The sequence below is a fragment of the Pygoscelis adeliae genome, unplaced genomic scaffold (genome assembly GCF_000699105.1).
Source record: "Pygoscelis adeliae isolate BGI_AS28 unplaced genomic scaffold, ASM69910v1 Scaffold59, whole genome shotgun sequence".
NCBI lineage: Eukaryota > Metazoa > Chordata > Aves > Sphenisciformes > Spheniscidae > Pygoscelis > Pygoscelis adeliae.
The window spans coordinates 2,147,046-2,166,482 of NW_008825565.1; the positions used below are offsets into that span (position 1 = coordinate 2,147,046).

At 35.5% G+C, this 19,437-nt stretch overlaps 1 protein-coding gene across 1 annotated transcript in view; it reads left to right on the top strand.

Moving 5' to 3' along the window:
• Positions 1-19,437, top strand: part of PDS5A (PDS5, regulator of cohesion maintenance, homolog A (S. cerevisiae)) — an 82,682-nt gene that overhangs the window by 34,002 nt on the left and 29,243 nt on the right. The window contains 8 exon segments of the mRNA XM_009332448.1: positions 127-224; positions 714-840; positions 5,065-5,145; positions 6,604-6,744; positions 7,817-7,932; positions 8,714-8,808; positions 9,695-9,840; positions 15,978-16,129. Coding sequence (XP_009330723.1) covers positions 127-224; positions 714-840; positions 5,065-5,145; positions 6,604-6,744; positions 7,817-7,932; positions 8,714-8,808; positions 9,695-9,840; positions 15,978-16,129 — 956 coding nt within the window.

Here is a 19,437-nt window from a genome sequence, read left to right on the forward strand (position 1 = left end):
CTCTTTCCCCAAAGGGTTTACAATCTATTGTAAAATATTTTTCCTTAAATAGAAAAAATGTAACTAACATGATTATGTGACTTAATGTGAAGTTGTAATATACTGAATATCCTATTTTTGTTTTAGAATTTAGCTTGGGTTAAATCTTACAACATCTGCTTTGAGTTGGAAGATTGCAATGAAATTTTTATTCAGCTTTTTAGGACTCTTTTTTCAGTTATCAAGTAAGTTGAATTGCTTCAATTATATTAAACTGCCAAAATATCCTGTTTCGGGGGTAGACTGAATCCTTGCATAGTCTACAAATAAATATGTCTTGAGTAGAACAAGTCTTTATTCCTCCAAACGAGGAGATACAGGGAAAGCAAATGAGTGCAAATTACTGACAATATGGAAGGATGTGTGTCTAAAAGTAGACATGTTTTAAAATTTCTTGTCCATGTAACAACAGTATACTTCATTCTGACTCATTTGTATTTCCATGGTTGTTAGTTTCTTCTTTTTTGTTTTGTTTCACTTCTTAAAGCAAAGCTAGGGTGTCCTAGGTTTTTGAAGCTTTCTATAAGAGAGGAAAGGCGGATGAAATAGTTTTGAGATGTGGAAAATGTAAGGGAGGGCAAACTGGACAGCATTAGACATTGTTTCTTAACAGTACCGTTAATATTTGTCAGGGTCTGAAAATTTAGTGTTGATAATATTCTTTATCATCTTAGTAATAGCCACAACCAGAAGGTACAAATGCATATGCTGGATTTGATGAGTTCTATCATCATGGAAGGCGATGGAGTAACTCAGGAGCTGCTGGACTCCATTTTGATTAACCTCATTCCTGCACACAAGGTCTGCAAACTAAAATATTATAGTAGTATACCATAACAACAGTAATTTTTATTGCCTTTTGCTTGTTGTTTATCCCTCCACACGCTTTAGCCATCACGACTGCTTTTTTTCCCCCCAGCCTTGGTAACAGTGGATTGAAAATTTCCTTTGGGAATTATTTGGTACTGTTCATTAGCTGTGTCTAGATTATTCAGTATCAAGAGATTCTGCCTACTTGCCACCTCAGGAACTCTGTACTGAAACAGAAGTAAAGTATTTTCAAGCGAATGTAGTATGTAATAGGAAAACAGTTATATCTTAAGGGTTGTGGGTTGTTGGTTGTTTTGGTTTTTGGGTTTGTTGGGGTTTTTTAATTGAAAAGATGTGAATTTTTTTTTTATTTTAAAAAAAAAAAAGGAAAGGGGGAAAAAGAAAAAGACCTCCCCAAGATTTCTGTGGTGACTTGCTGCTTGCCTCAGCTTGCCACTCAGACTCCCCTCCACCTTCGTAGTTGGTTTGGGTTTTTCTTCCCCAGTGTCTTCCCCCTTAAACTTTTCGTTTAATAAAACCTAATAATTTCCTGAAGTGTAGTACTACTTTTTTAAGTTAGTTAGTTGGTTGCTTTTAATGCTCCATATTCTTTTATGAGTTCCATAATCCTTCTGCCCTTTGCAGAGTTCAGCATCCCTTTAACTCACTTCTGTAAGTGACCCTTCCCCCTCTTCCTAGAGGAGTCTTATGTGAGCCCCTCCTAGCAGATTGCTGCTGTCATGCAGGTGTTATCTTAGCACATCTACACAGCTCCTTCTACAGTTTTTTCAGAGACTACCCTTTTACAGTCAGCTTCATGAACTGTTACTGATGCTGTCCTTCTGGTTTCATTGTGTGACTTGTTACCTGGTCACTGGGTCTGCAGTTGAGCTGTTGAAGTATACCTTTAACTTAATGGCTAAATAAAGTTGAAAGGAGAATAAACACAACTCCCTTAGCTGTGAAATCAGGGAAAGTGAGATGCAGGCTGGTGTTGCCTTGCATTGACCAAGAAAATTCCCTTGCTAAAACACTTACGCTTCCTACTGAAAATTGTATGGAGAACAGTAAGTTTCAATTAGGAGCTACAGTAAATGAACTGTACTCTGACCAGGTATGTGTTTCTGTTTGTTCATTTATTAATTTAAAATAATGACAAAATTAAGGCACCTCCATCCATGACTGCATAATTAAAGCTAAATTAGCACATAAAAGCAGGGATTGTTCCTTTGGTTACCTGAAGAGGGAGAATTCATGGAAATGTGTAGCACTGGAGTGACTAAGCTGTGGCCACTGTCATTTACCTGTGAAATCTCAGCAACGGGTGTATAAAAGTATCTGTTGTCTGAGGTCAGTTTGCATTCCCTCTGTCGTGACCATGAGATGGGAATATCATTCTATCAACTCATTTTTATTGACAGCAATGAGATGATGTTTTATTAAAACTGCTAACAGGAAGGGAGGGTTCTTACTCAACAGAAAAAGAGTCCCTTTGAAAATACTCTGTTCTTTGTAAGTTGTTTCCAATCAATTATAGGCAGTAGAGATCAGGAGTGGAAATAGAGGAGTGGAGATGTGTGTCAGGTGCTGGGTGATGCTATTAACAATGGTGGGCGTTGCTCTGAGGATGCAAAGACCTGGTAAACCTTGTACAACTGAACAGTGTGTTGTGACTACTTGGTGTAGGCAAAGTAAAAGTGAATATGATTGTTTAGCGTTAACATTGTTAGTTTAATCTTATAATTTTGCCTAATGAAGGAAATTCTCAAGCAAGGCTCTGATAAAGAGGGAGGTAAACTTGGTGTAAATATTGGGTTGTACTGCATATTTAGTATCTGTTAGAGGACTGGTGGCCAGTCCTTACTGGCTCTTGGCCATCATGAATGAACAAATAATATGCTGTAGTCAGTGCTCAGTATCATACTTTGGTCAGTATTTTGGTCTGTTTTAACTTGTTTGTTTCCTGTAACAACAGAACTTAAACTACTGCTTTACCATGGTAGTTTAAAAAAAAAAACACAGAAAGTTCTTTTGTCCGTTCTGCCTAGCAGAGTTTGGCTGCGGTAATTATGTTCTCCTTTCATGAACAGGTCTCCTAGGAAATTCTGTGATTATATTAATTGTTTGTCCTTAGGTATGTAAATCAGAAGCACCACAGCTTGAAAAGCACAGTTCATTTTCTTGTAGAGAACGTATAATAACAATACTTTTATGTCCGTGCAAAGCAATTGAATACTAGTCATTCTCTGCTGTGACATAATAAAAGTATCAGTGTGGCTAGACTGTTACGCTTAATGGAAGTTAGTCTTTGTAAAGGAGCTGAAAGATGTGTTTTGGATAATGTATTCTATTCCTTTTTGGTTTGGTTTTGTTTTGTTTTAAACTCTCTTACATTGTGTAAGACAATACTGCAGTAAAAAAAGAGAAATATACCAGACATGAAGTAGAGTCTACCTCAGCATCTAAATTATATTTATTTGTACTCCCATTATCAGTAAAGTGGCTTTACTGTACATTGTTCTCTCTGTGTGTGCTAATGTGGCTCTCCTCTAGTAAATCCAGGTTTTCAATAGCAGTATGGTATGTCACATTTTGCTCAGACCACCTATGGCATCAAACTGTAGTTCTTTTTATTAACTTTAAAACCAGTGCTATTTATTGAATATTTTTCTTCACACTCTTACTAGCAAGGTTATTCCTTAAAAACATATATTTCATGTATTTAAAATCAGTATTTTCTTCTGCATCCTCTACGGTATGGCCAATCCAGACCTTCAAGGGTTTTTTCCTCCTAACAGATTGATTATTTGTTTATTATTTATTAATAGTTGTTTATTTTATCAATATATATTTCTTTTCTAGGCTGTTTTGGTGTTTGGTTCTTCGGGGTTTTTTGGTTTTTCATGTTTTGGTTGTTGTTGGTTTGGTTTTTGTTTGTTTTGTGGTTTGGGTTTTTTTTTAAGCTCTGGTGAGCCTGTTTAGGGGAAAAAAAACCCCAACACAACTTCATTGCAAGAAATATTTGAAGCTGTATTGAAGATACAAATAAAATATATTTTCTGTATGAGGTTGGCAGTCCTTTAGTTTAATATGGACATACCTGCAAACAAGATTTTAATCATGGTCTGGTTTGAAGAGAAACTGTTTTGTTCTGAATTTGAGAAGAGTTTATACACATCTGTCTGTCTTCTATAATGAGACATCAGTTTAGTGCTATGGTGACTGAGGAGATATTTGTTTGAGCCTTTGGCCAATTGTTTCTCTTTACTATCAGTTGATGAACTGTCTTTTGGTTTGTCATCTCATCAGCTAAAAGAACACAAGGGAGTCATTCTCAATGTAGACTTGCCAAATACTGTCTTTCCAAGAATCAGTCATCCTTAGGCTTTACCTGTATTTTGTCTGCAGTCATTTGTAATTTTCAGGGCAATCAGCTAATCCACCTTCTTCCCCACCCCTTTCCCAAGCTGCATTAATCCTTAGGTGAGATGAGATAATGCATATGGGATTTTGTGCAGATTTGGACAGTCATGTTTTTCAGATGTACAGTTACATTCCTTATCTTGCTCAATAGTAATAACACCAATGTTCAGATTTGTTATGTTGCAATCAAACGTTTACTTGGAAAGTTTGCAGCTAACTCTGCCCAAGTGTAGGTGCTTTCTGTGGGCTATCTCAGAGCATACAGTATGGTCCACAGAGAAGTCAGTGCACAGTTTTACCCTCTAGACAAGGCTGAACTTTGCTACAGGGTGTACTTTTAATGAATATGTGAGGGGGAAACAAAAACACATTTAAATAGTAAGTTAGACTGGTCCATTTTTCAGTGGCAAAATTTGGTGCGTGTTAATTATCAAAGTATGGAGGTGTGGTAACGTTTCTTAAATTTTTAGTGTGACTGCATGTGAAAACCCTTCATAGATATGAATGCAATGCTAAAGGTAGCAACTGGAGTGATAAAGTCTTAGAAGAATGTGCAGGAAGTGATGGGTTTGGGTTAGATATCTTTTAAGTGTGTGAAAAACTAGTTGTAAGATTTTTCTAAGTCTGTAGTTGTGGAATTAACATAACTGAACTGAGATAGCTTTGAAAACAAATAGATTGGTGGTAAAACATACCTTTCTAAAGTCATGGTCTTTTAAGGTTGGGAGAGAAAAAGTAATCTGAAATAGTTTGTCTCTTTAAAATTTTATTATTATTTTTTCTTTATTTCAGAACCTTAATAAACAAGCATTTGATCTTGCAAAAGTCCTGTTGAAAAGGACCGTCCAGACCATTGAACCGTGTATTGCCAATGTACGTAAACTAATTAATCCACGTTACCTACAAGTAACAAGTGTTCTTGTTACTGTCTTGATTTATTGGAGATTTTTTTTTGTTTGTTTAAAAATACTGTTTATAAAGTCACATTTTGTAATGCAGCTACAAGAATACCATTTTCCAAATAGGATATTATTAGCTTAAAGAAGTATGTGAGGTGTTTCAAATAAGCGAAGAGGAGATTAATTTTTACCCATCTCAGTCGAAAGTTAGGCTTAAATCTTGGCTGTGAAAATAGGTGACCACCAAAAAATCCTGTTGCAGCAAAAGGAATTGTTAGTACTTCATATGTCCAGCAACCAGACAGCCTCATTTAATACCAAGCTTTAGGATGAAGCATTTCAAACTACCAGCGCTTTACTAGATTTTTTTTTTCCCCCCATCCTAAACTTGTTTAGTCATAAAGACTAAAAGAATTAAGTTTTTTACAAGGCTTCCTTCTACTATGATTCCTTTTGTTGAATGTCAACGTTGTATGTTCTACCTATTAAAATAGCTGCTACAGTCTTGTGGGGGATGTAGTCTGGTCCATTCTGTTGCCTTTTCTTGGTGTTGAAGCCAATAGAATTCTTAAAAGTCAGAGTAGTTTAAAAAGGGAATTAGACAAATTCATAAAAGATTAATCAGTAAGTACTCACTAACAAGTACCACTTTACAATTCCCCTGTTTCTTTAAGCTTTTGTAATTAGTCGTAGCTGGAAACAGGATCGTGCATAGAGTGACCTTTGAGTTGATTTAATATTACTCTTCTTACTTTCTTATTCAAGTGTGTAATAGCTTTATAGCATTTGCACTGCTCAAAAAATACTAATATTAACCCACAGTATCTAATAGGAATTATATCAAGCATATTAAAATTTTAAGAAACCCAAAAGAAATCATTCATATTTTGGGCTACTTTTGGTTTTTTTTTCTGTTAGATCGCTAACAACCTTGATACATTACGGTCAAATATCACAAGCCATACATTAACATCACCTGACATTCTTTAAAATGGATTAAAAGTCGAGAAGCTTTTTTTCCAACATTTGGTGATCTTCAGTTTGTATTGGTTTTAAATGATAAGAAAATTAAAAATAAGATACTAAATTTTTTTCTCAACTTCCGCTGGATGAATATGCATTTTAAATTAACAATTCTTTTATTACCTGTTAATTTTGCTGGGGAGATGTTTATTGATATTTTAAATTATCAAATTACCATGAATTAATCAATCCTGATGGAAGTAATAGAACTGAGTTATGAAGGATGTTTGTTTGTAATTTGCTTGAGCCAAAACTGTAAGGGTGAAATGCTTTGATGTAATGAAAAAATGTGCACTGAGTACCTTCCATTAGAATTAAAGTATTAATGATACTACGTTAAAATAATTTTTTAAAATAGTGTTTGCATTAATGAAGGAAAATCTGCTAAATAATATTGTTTGTATTCTAGTTTTTTAATCAGGTTCTGGTACTGGGGAAGTCTTCAGTAAGTGACTTATCAGAACATGTGTTTGACTTGATACAAGAGCTTTTTGCCATAGATCCACACTTACTGCTGTCTGTCATGCCACAGCTTGAATTCAAGCTGAAGGTAGGTTACAATGTAGCTTTGGACAAGTAATAAAATTTGTGCGGGTCTTAAGAGTGCAGAGCTGTAGATTTAATAAGTGTTCTACTGGAGGGATAAAACTTTTATATTTATCACTTTTTTGTAAAGAGAAATGTAGTATTAAAGGAAGAACACTGGAAAGTCGTATACAATTGTGTGCTTTCTGTGCTTGCAAACATGTATTATGCACACAAAATATATAATCATTATAATGATAAATTTGTATGATCTAATGCAAAAGTTACATATACTTAATCTTTGGATTTCACCTGAAATTTATAAAGGAATTAAGCTGTGGTTGGCTTATCTCATGAAATGCAAGTGTGTCAGCTTCAGTATTGATTTGCAGAATTTTCTTTTTTGAAATAATGTTTTAATAATAGAGGAAGTATTTCCAAATATTTTCTCAGATTTGTCATAATCACAAAAGAAGTCAGCTGACTTCTTTTGTATCCTTGGAAATAGTTAATTTATCCTGATTTGGGGGTTTGGGGTTCTTTTTAATTAAAAAAGCTATTTGTCTTTCATAAGATTGTAAGTGGACAAGAGAAATAATTTTATGTGTGTGCATGTACATATAGGGTATGGTGGCAACCGACAAGAATAACCAAGAAATAGGTATTTGGTGAAATTACATATGTCTTCTATTAGTACACATCTATTTATAACATCTTAATTGGTGTCTTTTCCAAACACATAAAATAGTCATAAAGTATGTTTTAAAACAAAAATAAGGTCATTCGTTGTTGAAATTGTTAGGGATATATGTTATTCAAACTACTGTGCGTGGGTTTTTATTCCTGAAAGAGAAGGAATTTTCAAAGCACAGCCATCTATTCAATGCCTGTAATATATGTTAACTTTATGGGTAAAAAGATACGAATACCTATTTTCATCTAATAATCTAATTAGGGAGACTGAGGATTATTAGGAATTATTTCAAACTCACTTTTTAATCTAATTTATAAAAGCGGAAGGAAAAGGAAGCCAGAAACTATTATTAAGATATTACGGATAATGATTTACAGTTCCTTTTTCATATTTTGATTTTTAGAGCAATGATGGAGAAGAACGTTTGGCTGTTGTGCGACTTCTGGCTAAACTCTTTGGCTCCAAAGATTCTGATCTGGCCACACAAAATCGTCCTCTTTGGCAGTGCTTTCTTGGGCGGTAAGAGAAACGGGGATAGAATTCTGAATTTCTGGTCTTTTTGTTCTGAATCTTCTGATAGTATTGCTTTTGTCATTGTGTTTTTAGAGGATGTAACTGTTTGTATTTGAATTTTCAAAGCAGAGAATTGCATACAGTTATATTTTAGAATGAAGAAGCCTGAAGGACTGCTGCTATATTGCTGTCAGCTATGTGAATATAGGTTAGATAGATAGCACATTACATACATAGCAGAAATTACACAATAGATATGCCAGCATTGTCTGAAATCTCATACTGTTCAGCTATATCTGCAACTATATCTGTTTTATTTGGCATTTACCTTTTTGAGTGAAGAGAGATTTCCTTTTAAGTAAATATAGAAATTTATCATTTTTTAAAAAGTGAATGTTTTCAAATGGTACATGTTACATGGCAATTTATATTTTTATAATTTCACATAGATATATATACACACACACATGTACACACAGGGTTGACAGTGTATGGAGAATTATGTTCAAAAGTCAATAGACAAAATCCATTGGGTCAACATTTCATCCACATATAGTGTAGTCATCCTTTAATTTTAGTCCTGACTTAATTTCACAAGAAATAACATAAAAATTTGTATGAGGTACCTTATGGAGATAAATTCAAAACACTTCTGTTGTATTATTTTGCCATATAAAAGTATTCTAATAGTTAATGGAACATAGTATCAACATGTTACTACATAGAGAATAATCTTGATTTGCAAGGCTGATTAAAAATTAACATTCATCATCTTCTATCCCTCTAGGTTCAATGATATCCATGTCCCTGTGAGATTAGAGAGTGTGAAATTCGCCAGTCATTGTTTAATGAACCATCCAGACTTAGCAAAAGACCTCACTGGTGAGATGCTCATACAGGGGTTTAGAATAATTTATGAAATGAGCAAGGAAGAATGTAATTATTTCTGTACATAGCAGTATAGTTCTAAAATGTATCGAGTCCAATGCTTGATGCTGGATGGAAGAGCTAACTACTGAGTAATTGCTTTTTGCTGAAGACAAGCGCTAGTTATTAGAAAGAGAGGAGGGTGTGATGTTGTGTGGAATTTGTCAGAGTGAGTCTTCAAGAAGCTACCCATTGCAGAATGGGTTCTAAAGTACTTTCAGGTTCTAATGAAACTTTTGGCAAGTCAAAGCAAATATTGGTGCAACATCTTGATTTATTTTCAAAAAAGTCAGTGTGCTCCCCAGTACTCTCTTCCACTGAGTTTAGAAAATGCCATTGTGCTGATCTAAACTATGAAGTTTCTTCCTTCACTTCAGCATCATTTTAACTACGAGCAGAATTTCAGACTTAACTGAAAATGCTGTTCTTTTTTGATGCAAGCTAACCTACAGCAATTGTCAGTATTTTTCATTTATTATTACCTTCTTAGCTCTTTGGGAATGAGAGTCTCCGCTCTTTTTATTTCTTCTCGCTCCCCCACCCCCCTTTTTTTTCAATATATTCTAATTGGCCTTAGTTCACTTCATTGCTTGTTGCAAATGAGGTTATTGTAAAAGCTATTCACTTTTATATTCTTCTGATATTTACAGTTCTATAATTGTTTTGTATTTAACATAGAAAATGCTGGAACAGATTGTTTCCTGTGGGCAGTTACATGTTTAATAGATTATATGGTTGTGATATGTGACTGACATTTAATTCTTTTAACATTATTAATAAATCGGAATACGTCATATCTACGTAAAAAAGCCAAGCTTTTCATTGTTTCTGATCGTAACAGAATATTTGAAGGTTAGATCACATGACCCAGAAGAAGCCATTCGACATGATGTTATTGTAACAATTATTACTGCGGGCAAGAGAGATCTTTCTTTAGTCAATGACCAGCTGCTTGGCTTTGTACGGGAAAGAACGCTAGACAAACGGGTAAGTGTTAATATTTTATTTTCAGGAATATCTGCTTCTAATATAATTTGGTAAAAGTAAAACCAAAAAAACAAAGCCACAGAAACAGAGAATCTTAGAGTTGACTGTTAACTAGGGGAAAAAATAATTTTCTTACCAGAAAACCTTAATGTAGATTCCATATTATGGAGGCACCAATCAAGTGTTGTCACGCAAATAAGGTCATTGGCTTGTGAGGAACACAATCATATTCTAAGAACATAAGAATTGCCACATACATTTAGGCCAAAGGCCCCTATAGCTCAGTATAATTCTCATAGTGGTCAGTTTTGGCTTCCAGCAATTTGTGATTTAAGGATTTCTTAAAACTGCTTGATCATGTTCATCATAGCTTTCAATGGAATTTTATTCCATGAATTTATCAAGCTCTTTCTTGAACTTATTTGTACTTTATAAGCATCCATGGCATCTGCATCAGTAAGTTGAAGTTTAATGCACGTGTGGAAAAAGTAACTTCACTTATTTGTTTTAAACTTGTCTGATAATTTCACTGGGTATCTCGTTGTTCTTGCATTATGTAAAATAATAAATATTCTTTGACCCACTTATGATGAATAAATATGTATACCATATCTTCTCCACTCCTTTGCTTTCCAAGCTAAAGAATCACCTGATTAACTTCCACACAAATCGATTATTGAATACTTCTGATCACTCTTGTCTGGTTATTCTATATCCTATTGGAACCAAGGTGACCAGACTCAGCCATGGCATTCAAGGTGTGCACCGTGCTGTGTACATACTTTATGATATTTTTTTTTATTTTTTTTTTTTTACTCTTTAACTTTCTGTTTGTCTTTTACGCTATTTCTGAGCACTGAGCTGACAATTTTGGAAAACATCCATGTTGACTTCAGTATCTTTCCTGAATAATTTTGGATGATACATTGCCTAATACTATACATGCAGAGTTAATGCAGGTGGGAAAACCTGACCTTAATCTGGATTTCTTTCATTTCATATTGTAACAACTCAGTAGCGTGACATTTTTCTGTAGTTCTTCGTTATAATGTTAGATCTGACTACCTCAGTAGATTTTATACACACTGTTCGGTTCATCTTCTAATAAGTTTTCAGATGTTAAGTGTCACAGATTCCCTTCTGACTCCCATCAGTAGGTTCCCTTTGTTCCCTTCATTGTGAAATCAGTCATTTATTTCCACCCATTGTCTCCTATGTTTTAGTTAATAATTAATTCACAACAGGATTTTTATTTTAAGATCCTCTGTTGTGAGACTTTGTTGGAAGTTTTTGGGGATTTTACTGATATACTTGTGGGCCTGCTAAAATTTATTTTTTCTTAGACAAAACTTCCCATTATGTGAAGTGTAATGACTCATTCCCATAACTTCATTTTTCAACAATGTCTACTCTTTGTTGTTGTTACTGTTTTGTTGCAACCTGTTTGCCCATTCAAAATCAGATGTTCTGGTGAGTGGCACTCTGTTCCTCTTGGGACCCTTTGGTTTCTTTCACATTTGCTGCGTTCAATCTGTTCATTGACAGATTGCAATAACAGAATAGTTAGTATTTGGTGTATCATTTCTAAATTCCTGTAGAGGTCATGGATGGAATACCACCTGGTCTTAATGATTTTGTTACTGCTCGTTTGATTAGTTTTAAAATGTCTTCTAATGACACCTTAAGAAACCTCTTCAGACCTCTCTCCTGGAATAAGTCTTGTTTGTCTTTCAGCCCTACACAAGGGTCTGGAAGGCTTCCTGCTTCTGGAAGCTTTGGTGATGATGTTTAATTAGTATGCTTTTAATAGTTTGGTTCTGAAGCTTTTGCTATGCTTCATCAAAGATTTACCTTCAACTTGCCAGAGCTTATACTCTTTCCTGTTTACACTTTCAGATGTGGCTCCGTGGTCTTTGGAGGATGATGTTTTAATAGCAGACTTCACTGTGCTGTGTAGCAATGTTGATTTTTTTTGTTGTTGTTCCTTTTTGATAGGGGCATCCTTTCTATAACCTGTGTCATTCTAGCTAGTTACTTTAATTCTGTTAAAATAACTTTCTCTTTTTTATGTTCCCCTTTTTAAATGAGAATGTTACTGTAATGGATTTTGAGAAAAGGATGTCGTCTTTGCACAAGGAGAAATACTGATTTTGAGTATGTTCACTATTACAAAGCAGCTGTTCAACTAGTTGTACCTGCAGCTTGACCTTGCACATTTCTCAGGAGTGATTAAGACCACCTTCCTTCTTTTTCAACCATTAAACAAACATGTCCAAAAAGTCATTTATCAGATCTGAAAACTTTTAGTGTAACCACCGCTTCCCACTGGGACTTCCACCTAGTCAGAATGGGATGATTGTTACTGTGTCTTCTACATAGTGTCTCTGTTCTCCTTTAGCATGTCGCCATCAGTAAAAGGCAGTCAGTTGTACAGCTGTAATACTAATTTCTGCAGAGCTACGGATTTTCAGTTCACATAGCCTTAAACCCAGTGTGGTACTTCTTAATGTTCCTAATATGTTTGACTTGGTGATTTCAAACCAGTCATAGGTTTGATGATATTTTACATTTCAAGATTAGGTGCCTTTTCAGGCACTCATCAGTGAAGAATACCTTCATCTCTAGATGATGTTTCTCTTATAAAAATCTGGAGAGAGCATTAATGAAAATACATCCTGAGGAGAAATGAAAATTGAGGATTGACTAGAAATGACTACAACAAATACTTAGCATTTGAAGTAGACCTTAACAATACAGCATGTCTTTGTGAATATAATTAGTGTTATAAAGTGAATATCAAGGACTTGTAAACTTTCAGCATTTTTTTTTAAGGATTTTTCTCCAGTTTGGGAGAGGGGCATTGATATGTCTGTATGACTGTCTTTATATTTTCTATGTAGGATTTTTTCAGTTTCAGACATAGTGCATTATACCTATTTTAATTATTCTTTTGCTTTAAAGAACTCAATTATCTTCTGCTGACTGCATTTACCCCTTGTAGCCAGGTTTCTGTTGGACAAATCTACTGCAAACTCCTAAGTGATCATTCTTCAATTTGACTTCATCTAATTCTTTTTGGACCTGCAATCATCTATCAAATGAGTATAGATATTACAATAGAAAGAACACTTGTCCAACAGGCTGAAGTAAAATGCTGATTGTTTAAACACACTAATCTGTCATTTTAATTCTGCCTTTTTTCTTTATAAAACAATGTGGAATCTTGAAAACTTTAAATTTAAAGCATCCTAACTGTTATGCCATTTATGTGATCTGTTTTTTTCTCCTGACCATATTCTAATTGGCACAGCATTAGTAAAAATAGCCTAATGACTTTTTTAGAGTAAAAGGTTTTGGCTAAAAGTCAGTACTTCGTTTTTTAAAAAAAAGTCCGTAGCTAACTCAGTCTGTATGGGCATTTGCACAATGATTACAGCTATTAAAAAACAACAAAAAACACCCCAAGGAACCACACCTTCCCCATAGTTTTCAAATCCGTTTTTGTTGGTCCAGTTGGAAAAGTAACTCTGGGAACCGATGCTTCCCAAAAACTGGAATCCAGTCTTTGGTAAGAATTGTTCTGAGGAATTTTCCGTTGGAGTGCTGTCTCTAGGGTCTTTCCAGTGTCTTCACTTTTCAGAATAATTAGTTTCAGGAGACATTTGGAAAAAAAAAAAAAAACCAATTTTTAAAGCTTCTAAAAATGGTTCAGGTACTTTTCCTTTATAATGGAGTAACCTTAAGAACTTGAAAAGTTAGAGGAGAGTTTTGACAGCTGACTTCTGTTCCCTTTTCTCCCAGCAGCCTTTGTGGTCTAGAGAATTAGTCCCTTCGTGAGAACAGACTTTCACATCATCAGCTTAAAGTCAGAAGCTATAGAATGAGGAGCCATAGGAACAGACTCCCATTTTCTGTTTCTCTTTATGCATTTTTCTGCATGTGTTAGTTTTAACTCTTCCTTCTCTGTGTGTACTAAAAACCATTGTGGCTTTTTCCAGATGAAGGAGAAAGATTTAAAGATTTTAATATTCTTAACTCTATAGAAGGAATAGGTTAGCTATTCCAACAGGTAAGGGATTGTCTTGAACTTTCAATAGCGGGTTTTTTTCACTCAGCCCAACAGTCTTCAGCGAAGGAGTTTAATTATGCTGGTTAACTAAGGAAGCTAAAACTGTCAAAATTCTTTTGTTAATTAAATCGGGGTAGTACTTCCATTAGCTGTGTTTATTGATCTGCTCCCTTTGAAATTGATTATTATGTTCCCCTTTATTTTCATTTGCCTTCATATTTTACCCTACTGTATGCTGTTTCAGCTTTAATTCTCAGTAGCACCTTACTCCCCGTATCTCCTGTTCAGTGACTTGCTTCCGCGGTGTCTCAAAGCATTCTCTAAGGGATTCTGTCCAGTGCCTCCCATCTTCTGCCTGAAACTGCCTTTCTGCGTGCTCTGACTTCTAGTCTCTACAGCAATTTCAGTGATCAGAAATCTATTGAGAATCCAAATTTCCTTTCCTTATAACCCCTTGTGAAGTACTCTGCTTTCATTTTAGGCTTAAATTTTCTAGAATCATTTCTTGCAATCCTTCCCCGTTGACTTCTGACAATAGTTTTGCTGTCCTTCCTGTCTCATGTAGGAGATCTGGTGAAGCTATCACTTGCACTGGAAGGGTATATCTGAATGCAGCAAAATATTAATACTCTTCTGAAAATGTTTCTTTTTCAGGCCCTTATTTTCTTTAAAATGTGCTTTAGATCGCAATGGGTGTTAACAAATTCCTGCAGAGAAGTTAAACAATAATGTCTATTTATATCTAGAATTTTTCTCTTTTATGAAAACAAAGTATTATACTACATACTGTCAAAGTCATTACCATCTTGACCCGTTACTTGTGGTTTTAATGTTTAAGAAATATGTAACAAAATACAATTCTATTTTTTCCGCTTTCTTCTTGATATAATTTAGTCCAACAGCTAGTGATGTCAAAGGCTGTTGTGCTGACATAACCCATATTATCTTCAAGGTTTTTCTTTTCTTTGTCATTCAAGAGAAGGAAGTCAGTCAGTAAAACTATTAAGAAATTAAATGTGCGGTATCTCTCACTTGTTGTTATTAAAACAAGCCCTCAGTTTAACAAGATTGAAGAAGTTATGCACAGCGTGAATAATAGTATCTACATTTATGCTTGATAGGGTGAAATGATTTGAGCATTGTTAGTCCTTGGAGTTCAAGGCCAAAATTGGTATCTAATGTGGTCTGGAAGAAATTCTCTCTCTGTCTGAATTTCATGCGTTTCTTTTAAATGGTGAGGGAAAACAAGTTTCTTCTGAGGCTTTCTGTGTAAATCATTCAGCGGGAGACACTATTCTCTCTAAATTAATCCTCAGTCTGTTCTGGTGTGATTCCTTCCAAAAGTCAGCGTTAGGAGAGCTTACGGATCTTGTCTGTTAAAGTGTTTAATGGGACATTTCCTGTTTACATGAGGGGATAAAGTAGTGACCATGAAAAGCAAGGATGAGAACCCAGGAACTCCATCCGTGGATGTTGCAGTCTGGCTTTTTCCTGAATCCCTGGAGTCTTACAGTGATTACTTCGAGGCTTCAGCAAAAACGGCCTCTCCCACTGTCCTGGAAAGTGGCCTAGGAGTTCAAGCCCTAGAAAGTTTAGCTAGGTCTAAGCTCTGGATCTCCCATTTCTAGACAAGTGTGCTGTAACACAGTGTAAGGCTGTGGGGCGAAAGAAGGCTGCCACCTCTGATTGGTGCCTGTCTCTGAATAGACAAGTCTTCCAAATCCTGGTGCAAGAAGACACTTATTTGGGCATATGTGTTAAGCTGTACTTAACTTTTTTATACTGACTACCTCCTAGATTTTCTTTGCTCAGCACAGAGGAGTACTGGATTCCTCTGTACAGGTAATACTTAATCTGCATAGTACAGGGAAGAAACCCCTTATGTAGGCTTCACAAATTCTCATTTAGAGGCTCTAAACAGCATTTTTCAGCGTTTGAAGTGTCTAAATGTAGGAGGTCAGAATGTGGCTGTTTTGTCTTTCACACTTCTACATCCTTTATTTTGTATGTTTGTTGTTTATTTACCAAAACCACTTCCCCACCTCCTTTTCATTTCTTCCCCCTCAAGTGGCGAGTAAGAAAAGAAGCCATGATGGGTCTTGCCCAGCTGTATAAGAAGTATTGTCTTCATGCCGAGGCTGGAAAAGATGCTGCAGAGAAAGTGAGCTGGATAAAGGATAAACTTTTGCACATATATTATCAAAATAGCATTGATGACAAGTGAGTCAACCTAAGCCTTCCTAATTTTAATTGTATACTGATAAGAGATACTCTGAAAATATGTGCTTATCCTGAGAAAACTGCTATATCACATTCTGTATTTGTGGTTTAAGTACGATATATTTAATTAATAACCACTAAGACATGTACTAAGATATTCAGGATGGTTGCATTATCTGTTCATGTATTCATTCTATTTACTGATGAAACTAGATCGGTGATGATAGTAGATTGTCATTAACTAACTACTGTGTAGAAAAAAAATTGCCAAACTGTGCATTTACTATACCCAGTTTTTGTTTGCCTTACTACTTTCCAGGGCCTAGCATTGTTAAAATCCATCATCTGTGAACATTGTGCATGTGCACACCACAGTATGTGCACAGACATCTCCTTTTGGTATGCTACGTAGAAATGGACCTTTTAGGTAGAACAAAAGCTGAAGAAATACCGGGTGCTTCCACTGTTGTCTAGTCTTCCCTGTTTGTCACTCAGTCCCTTTAATTTTTGAAATACCATTTTGGCCAAGGAAGATAGTTTTCAACTCTCACTATTAATTCTTTGTCTTTCATAAGGAAAGCCAAACTGTGAGATCACACAAAAACAGAATTTCAGCCTAGATTTTTAATAGAGCAGACTCGGAAACCAGCCATTTCTTTATAGTGTTTCTTAGCATCTTGCCTATACAGTCTGCTACCTCAGTATGTTTTGTGATCTTAGTGACTAGTCTGGATGGGCTAATAGTCGTCTTCAGTTGTCAGTTATGATAGCTGATTCTTACCACTGCAGTGGTGAAGGCTCTCACTTTGTTCATCTGGCTGATCATAAGTGGGCCAGTTACATATTTGATTAGTTGCCTTCTTTTTTTTTTAAAAAAAAAAGAAAGATACGGTTATGAGACTGTACACACAGAAATTACACTGGAAGTCTGCTGAGGTAGAAGTATCAAATAGCGGAAAATTAGGAAATCTCAGCATAGTTTATACAAAGCTAATTCTGCATATGCATATGCATCAAATATGCTTTAATTTCCATTGAGAGGTTCGTTCATGTTTTTTCTAGCGTGTTCATGTCTCACTGTCAGTACACAGGTTTGATAGTGAGCGGGGAACGAATCAAAGTTCCATAGCAGATGTTTTAAATATTCCTGCCCACGGGAAACGCAGAACACTGTCAGGGAAACGAGGCAAGGAATTTTAAGGAAAGACTGTGTCATCAAAGCTGAGTTTCTTTCTCTGACGTGATTTCTTCTGAAAGGCTGATTAAAGCCATTGAAACTGGTCTTTGCATGAATAGGCATGGATTGTATGCTGTTCGTTTTCTGGGTATCCACAGTGAAAGATTGGTGTTTGATTTTCAATGTTCCTCTAGTTCAGTTTGTTACCCTGAATTTTAATCCAAGTTCTACTAGTCTTTAAGGCTGATAATGAAGTTCTCTCTCAGTCACACCATTGGGTTGTTTTCCCCATCTCAGAGTGGAGGAATAAATGCATTTCAGTGTTACCATTGTCAGAATTAGAAAGTTTGTACATTTAGCACCTGAAGAGCTGTAGAATGCTATGATCTTTTAAGACAGAGTCCATCCAATCCTTTAAACACGCAAACATAGGTCAAAATTAGCGAACTCTGATCTGTTTTCCTTCCATAATGAGGGAGTAACGGTGAACAGCTGTCTGAGCCTTGGAGTATTTTCCATTGTGTGCATGGGATAACACTAGTTCTTTCAAAAGATAATAGCGCAGTATCACAGTATTCAGGCATGAAGTGGGATAGAACAAATCTTCTCCACACATCCTTAACTCAGTCACTTGATAATGTTTTTGATGTTACTTGACATGATGTGCGTGTCTACTCAAGACTGAGAACTTTCAACCGTAAGAACTGCTTATCACCTGTGTGCTCTGAGCTTCTTTGTTTTACAGCAAATGCACAGGGAATGGAGTAAAATAACCACATCTTAAACACTGTCCTGTTACCCACTCTTGATACGCTAGCCAGTGACGTCCTTCACAGAAGAAAAGTGTGTCCCAGAGGAATTCCCTATTTGTAAATCTTTACCCTAACCGACATGGACCAGGGAAGGCATGATACAATCTCACCATTTGTATTGACAGCTTTTCTTAGAACATGTATCTTTAGAGACACGGGCTAGAGCAACGTTCTTAAATTAGTAAGATAACTCTGATGCCTCCAATCTCCTAGTACGTTAAACAGAGTTGAATCTCCTGAGATCTGAAGATCCTGTTCCCCAAGTAATTTAGTTCTTGGAGTTATCAGTAGTAAAATGTACGTTTAAAGGGAGAAAGCCAACTTTTCTTCAATATTAACGGGGTGCCTTGAGGTAGTTGTATCCATATTCATGATCATCCTTTTATTCCTCTGCCTTGCCATCATGCCTCTTGGAATTTTCTTTGAGCAGAAAGAAGGTGTGTTTGACCTGCGCTGCCTTCTCTGCTTTTTGTACAAGGCACTCCCAGAGTACTTACTAGGCATCATAGTGAAAAAGTTTGTAAATTCAAACACACAAAATATTTGCCCATAACTATCAAATTGTATAGCTGAACATTGTGCACAGCTCTCATTCCTATGGATTAAATTAATGTCTGAATGTTCTTTCATTTGGGGAGCTGTAATTAGATGAACTGTACAGTCATATTTTGTAGTTCAAGTTTTGTATTTTATGTAAAACCTTATTGTTTTTAAAAAAGATAATTGGAGAATGTTTTTGTTGGTTTGGTTTGCTCTCACTTAGTTTCCCTTTTGCTCCTTTAGCTGTATATGTTTTGGTGTTCCTCTGTCTCCACCTTCTTAATGCCGATTTTTGGCTTCTATATTAGAATAACGAGTAGTTTCAAATGTTTTGGTTTTTTTCAAATACTACAGTTTTATCTTAACTTTTCCCTCAAGGATACTTCAGATTTTTACTTTTCCTCTCTCTTGAATTAGATTCTTGTGTTCTTTCTCCTTTATTTGGGCTTTTTACTGTCTGTATCCCTTTCTGTTATGTATGAGAGTGAACAAAGGGAGATTGTCAGAGCCTAAAGAAAAAGGAGAATTTGGATGGTGACAAATAAAGCAATTACTCCCTCTTAGAGGTGAAAATGAAAGAACATGGAAAAGCTCTCAAGAAGCAGTTCTTGCTAATCTTTCTATGAACAGTGGGAGGGATCTTTAGAGATGAGAAAAAGACCATTACTTTTTTTTCTTCTCTGTTGAAAAATCTAGTTTCAATGACTACCAGTATTTTTTGTTCTTTCAGCTTGTCTGAAAGGGATCACCACTTTTTGGAATGTACAGTTTTTATCTCT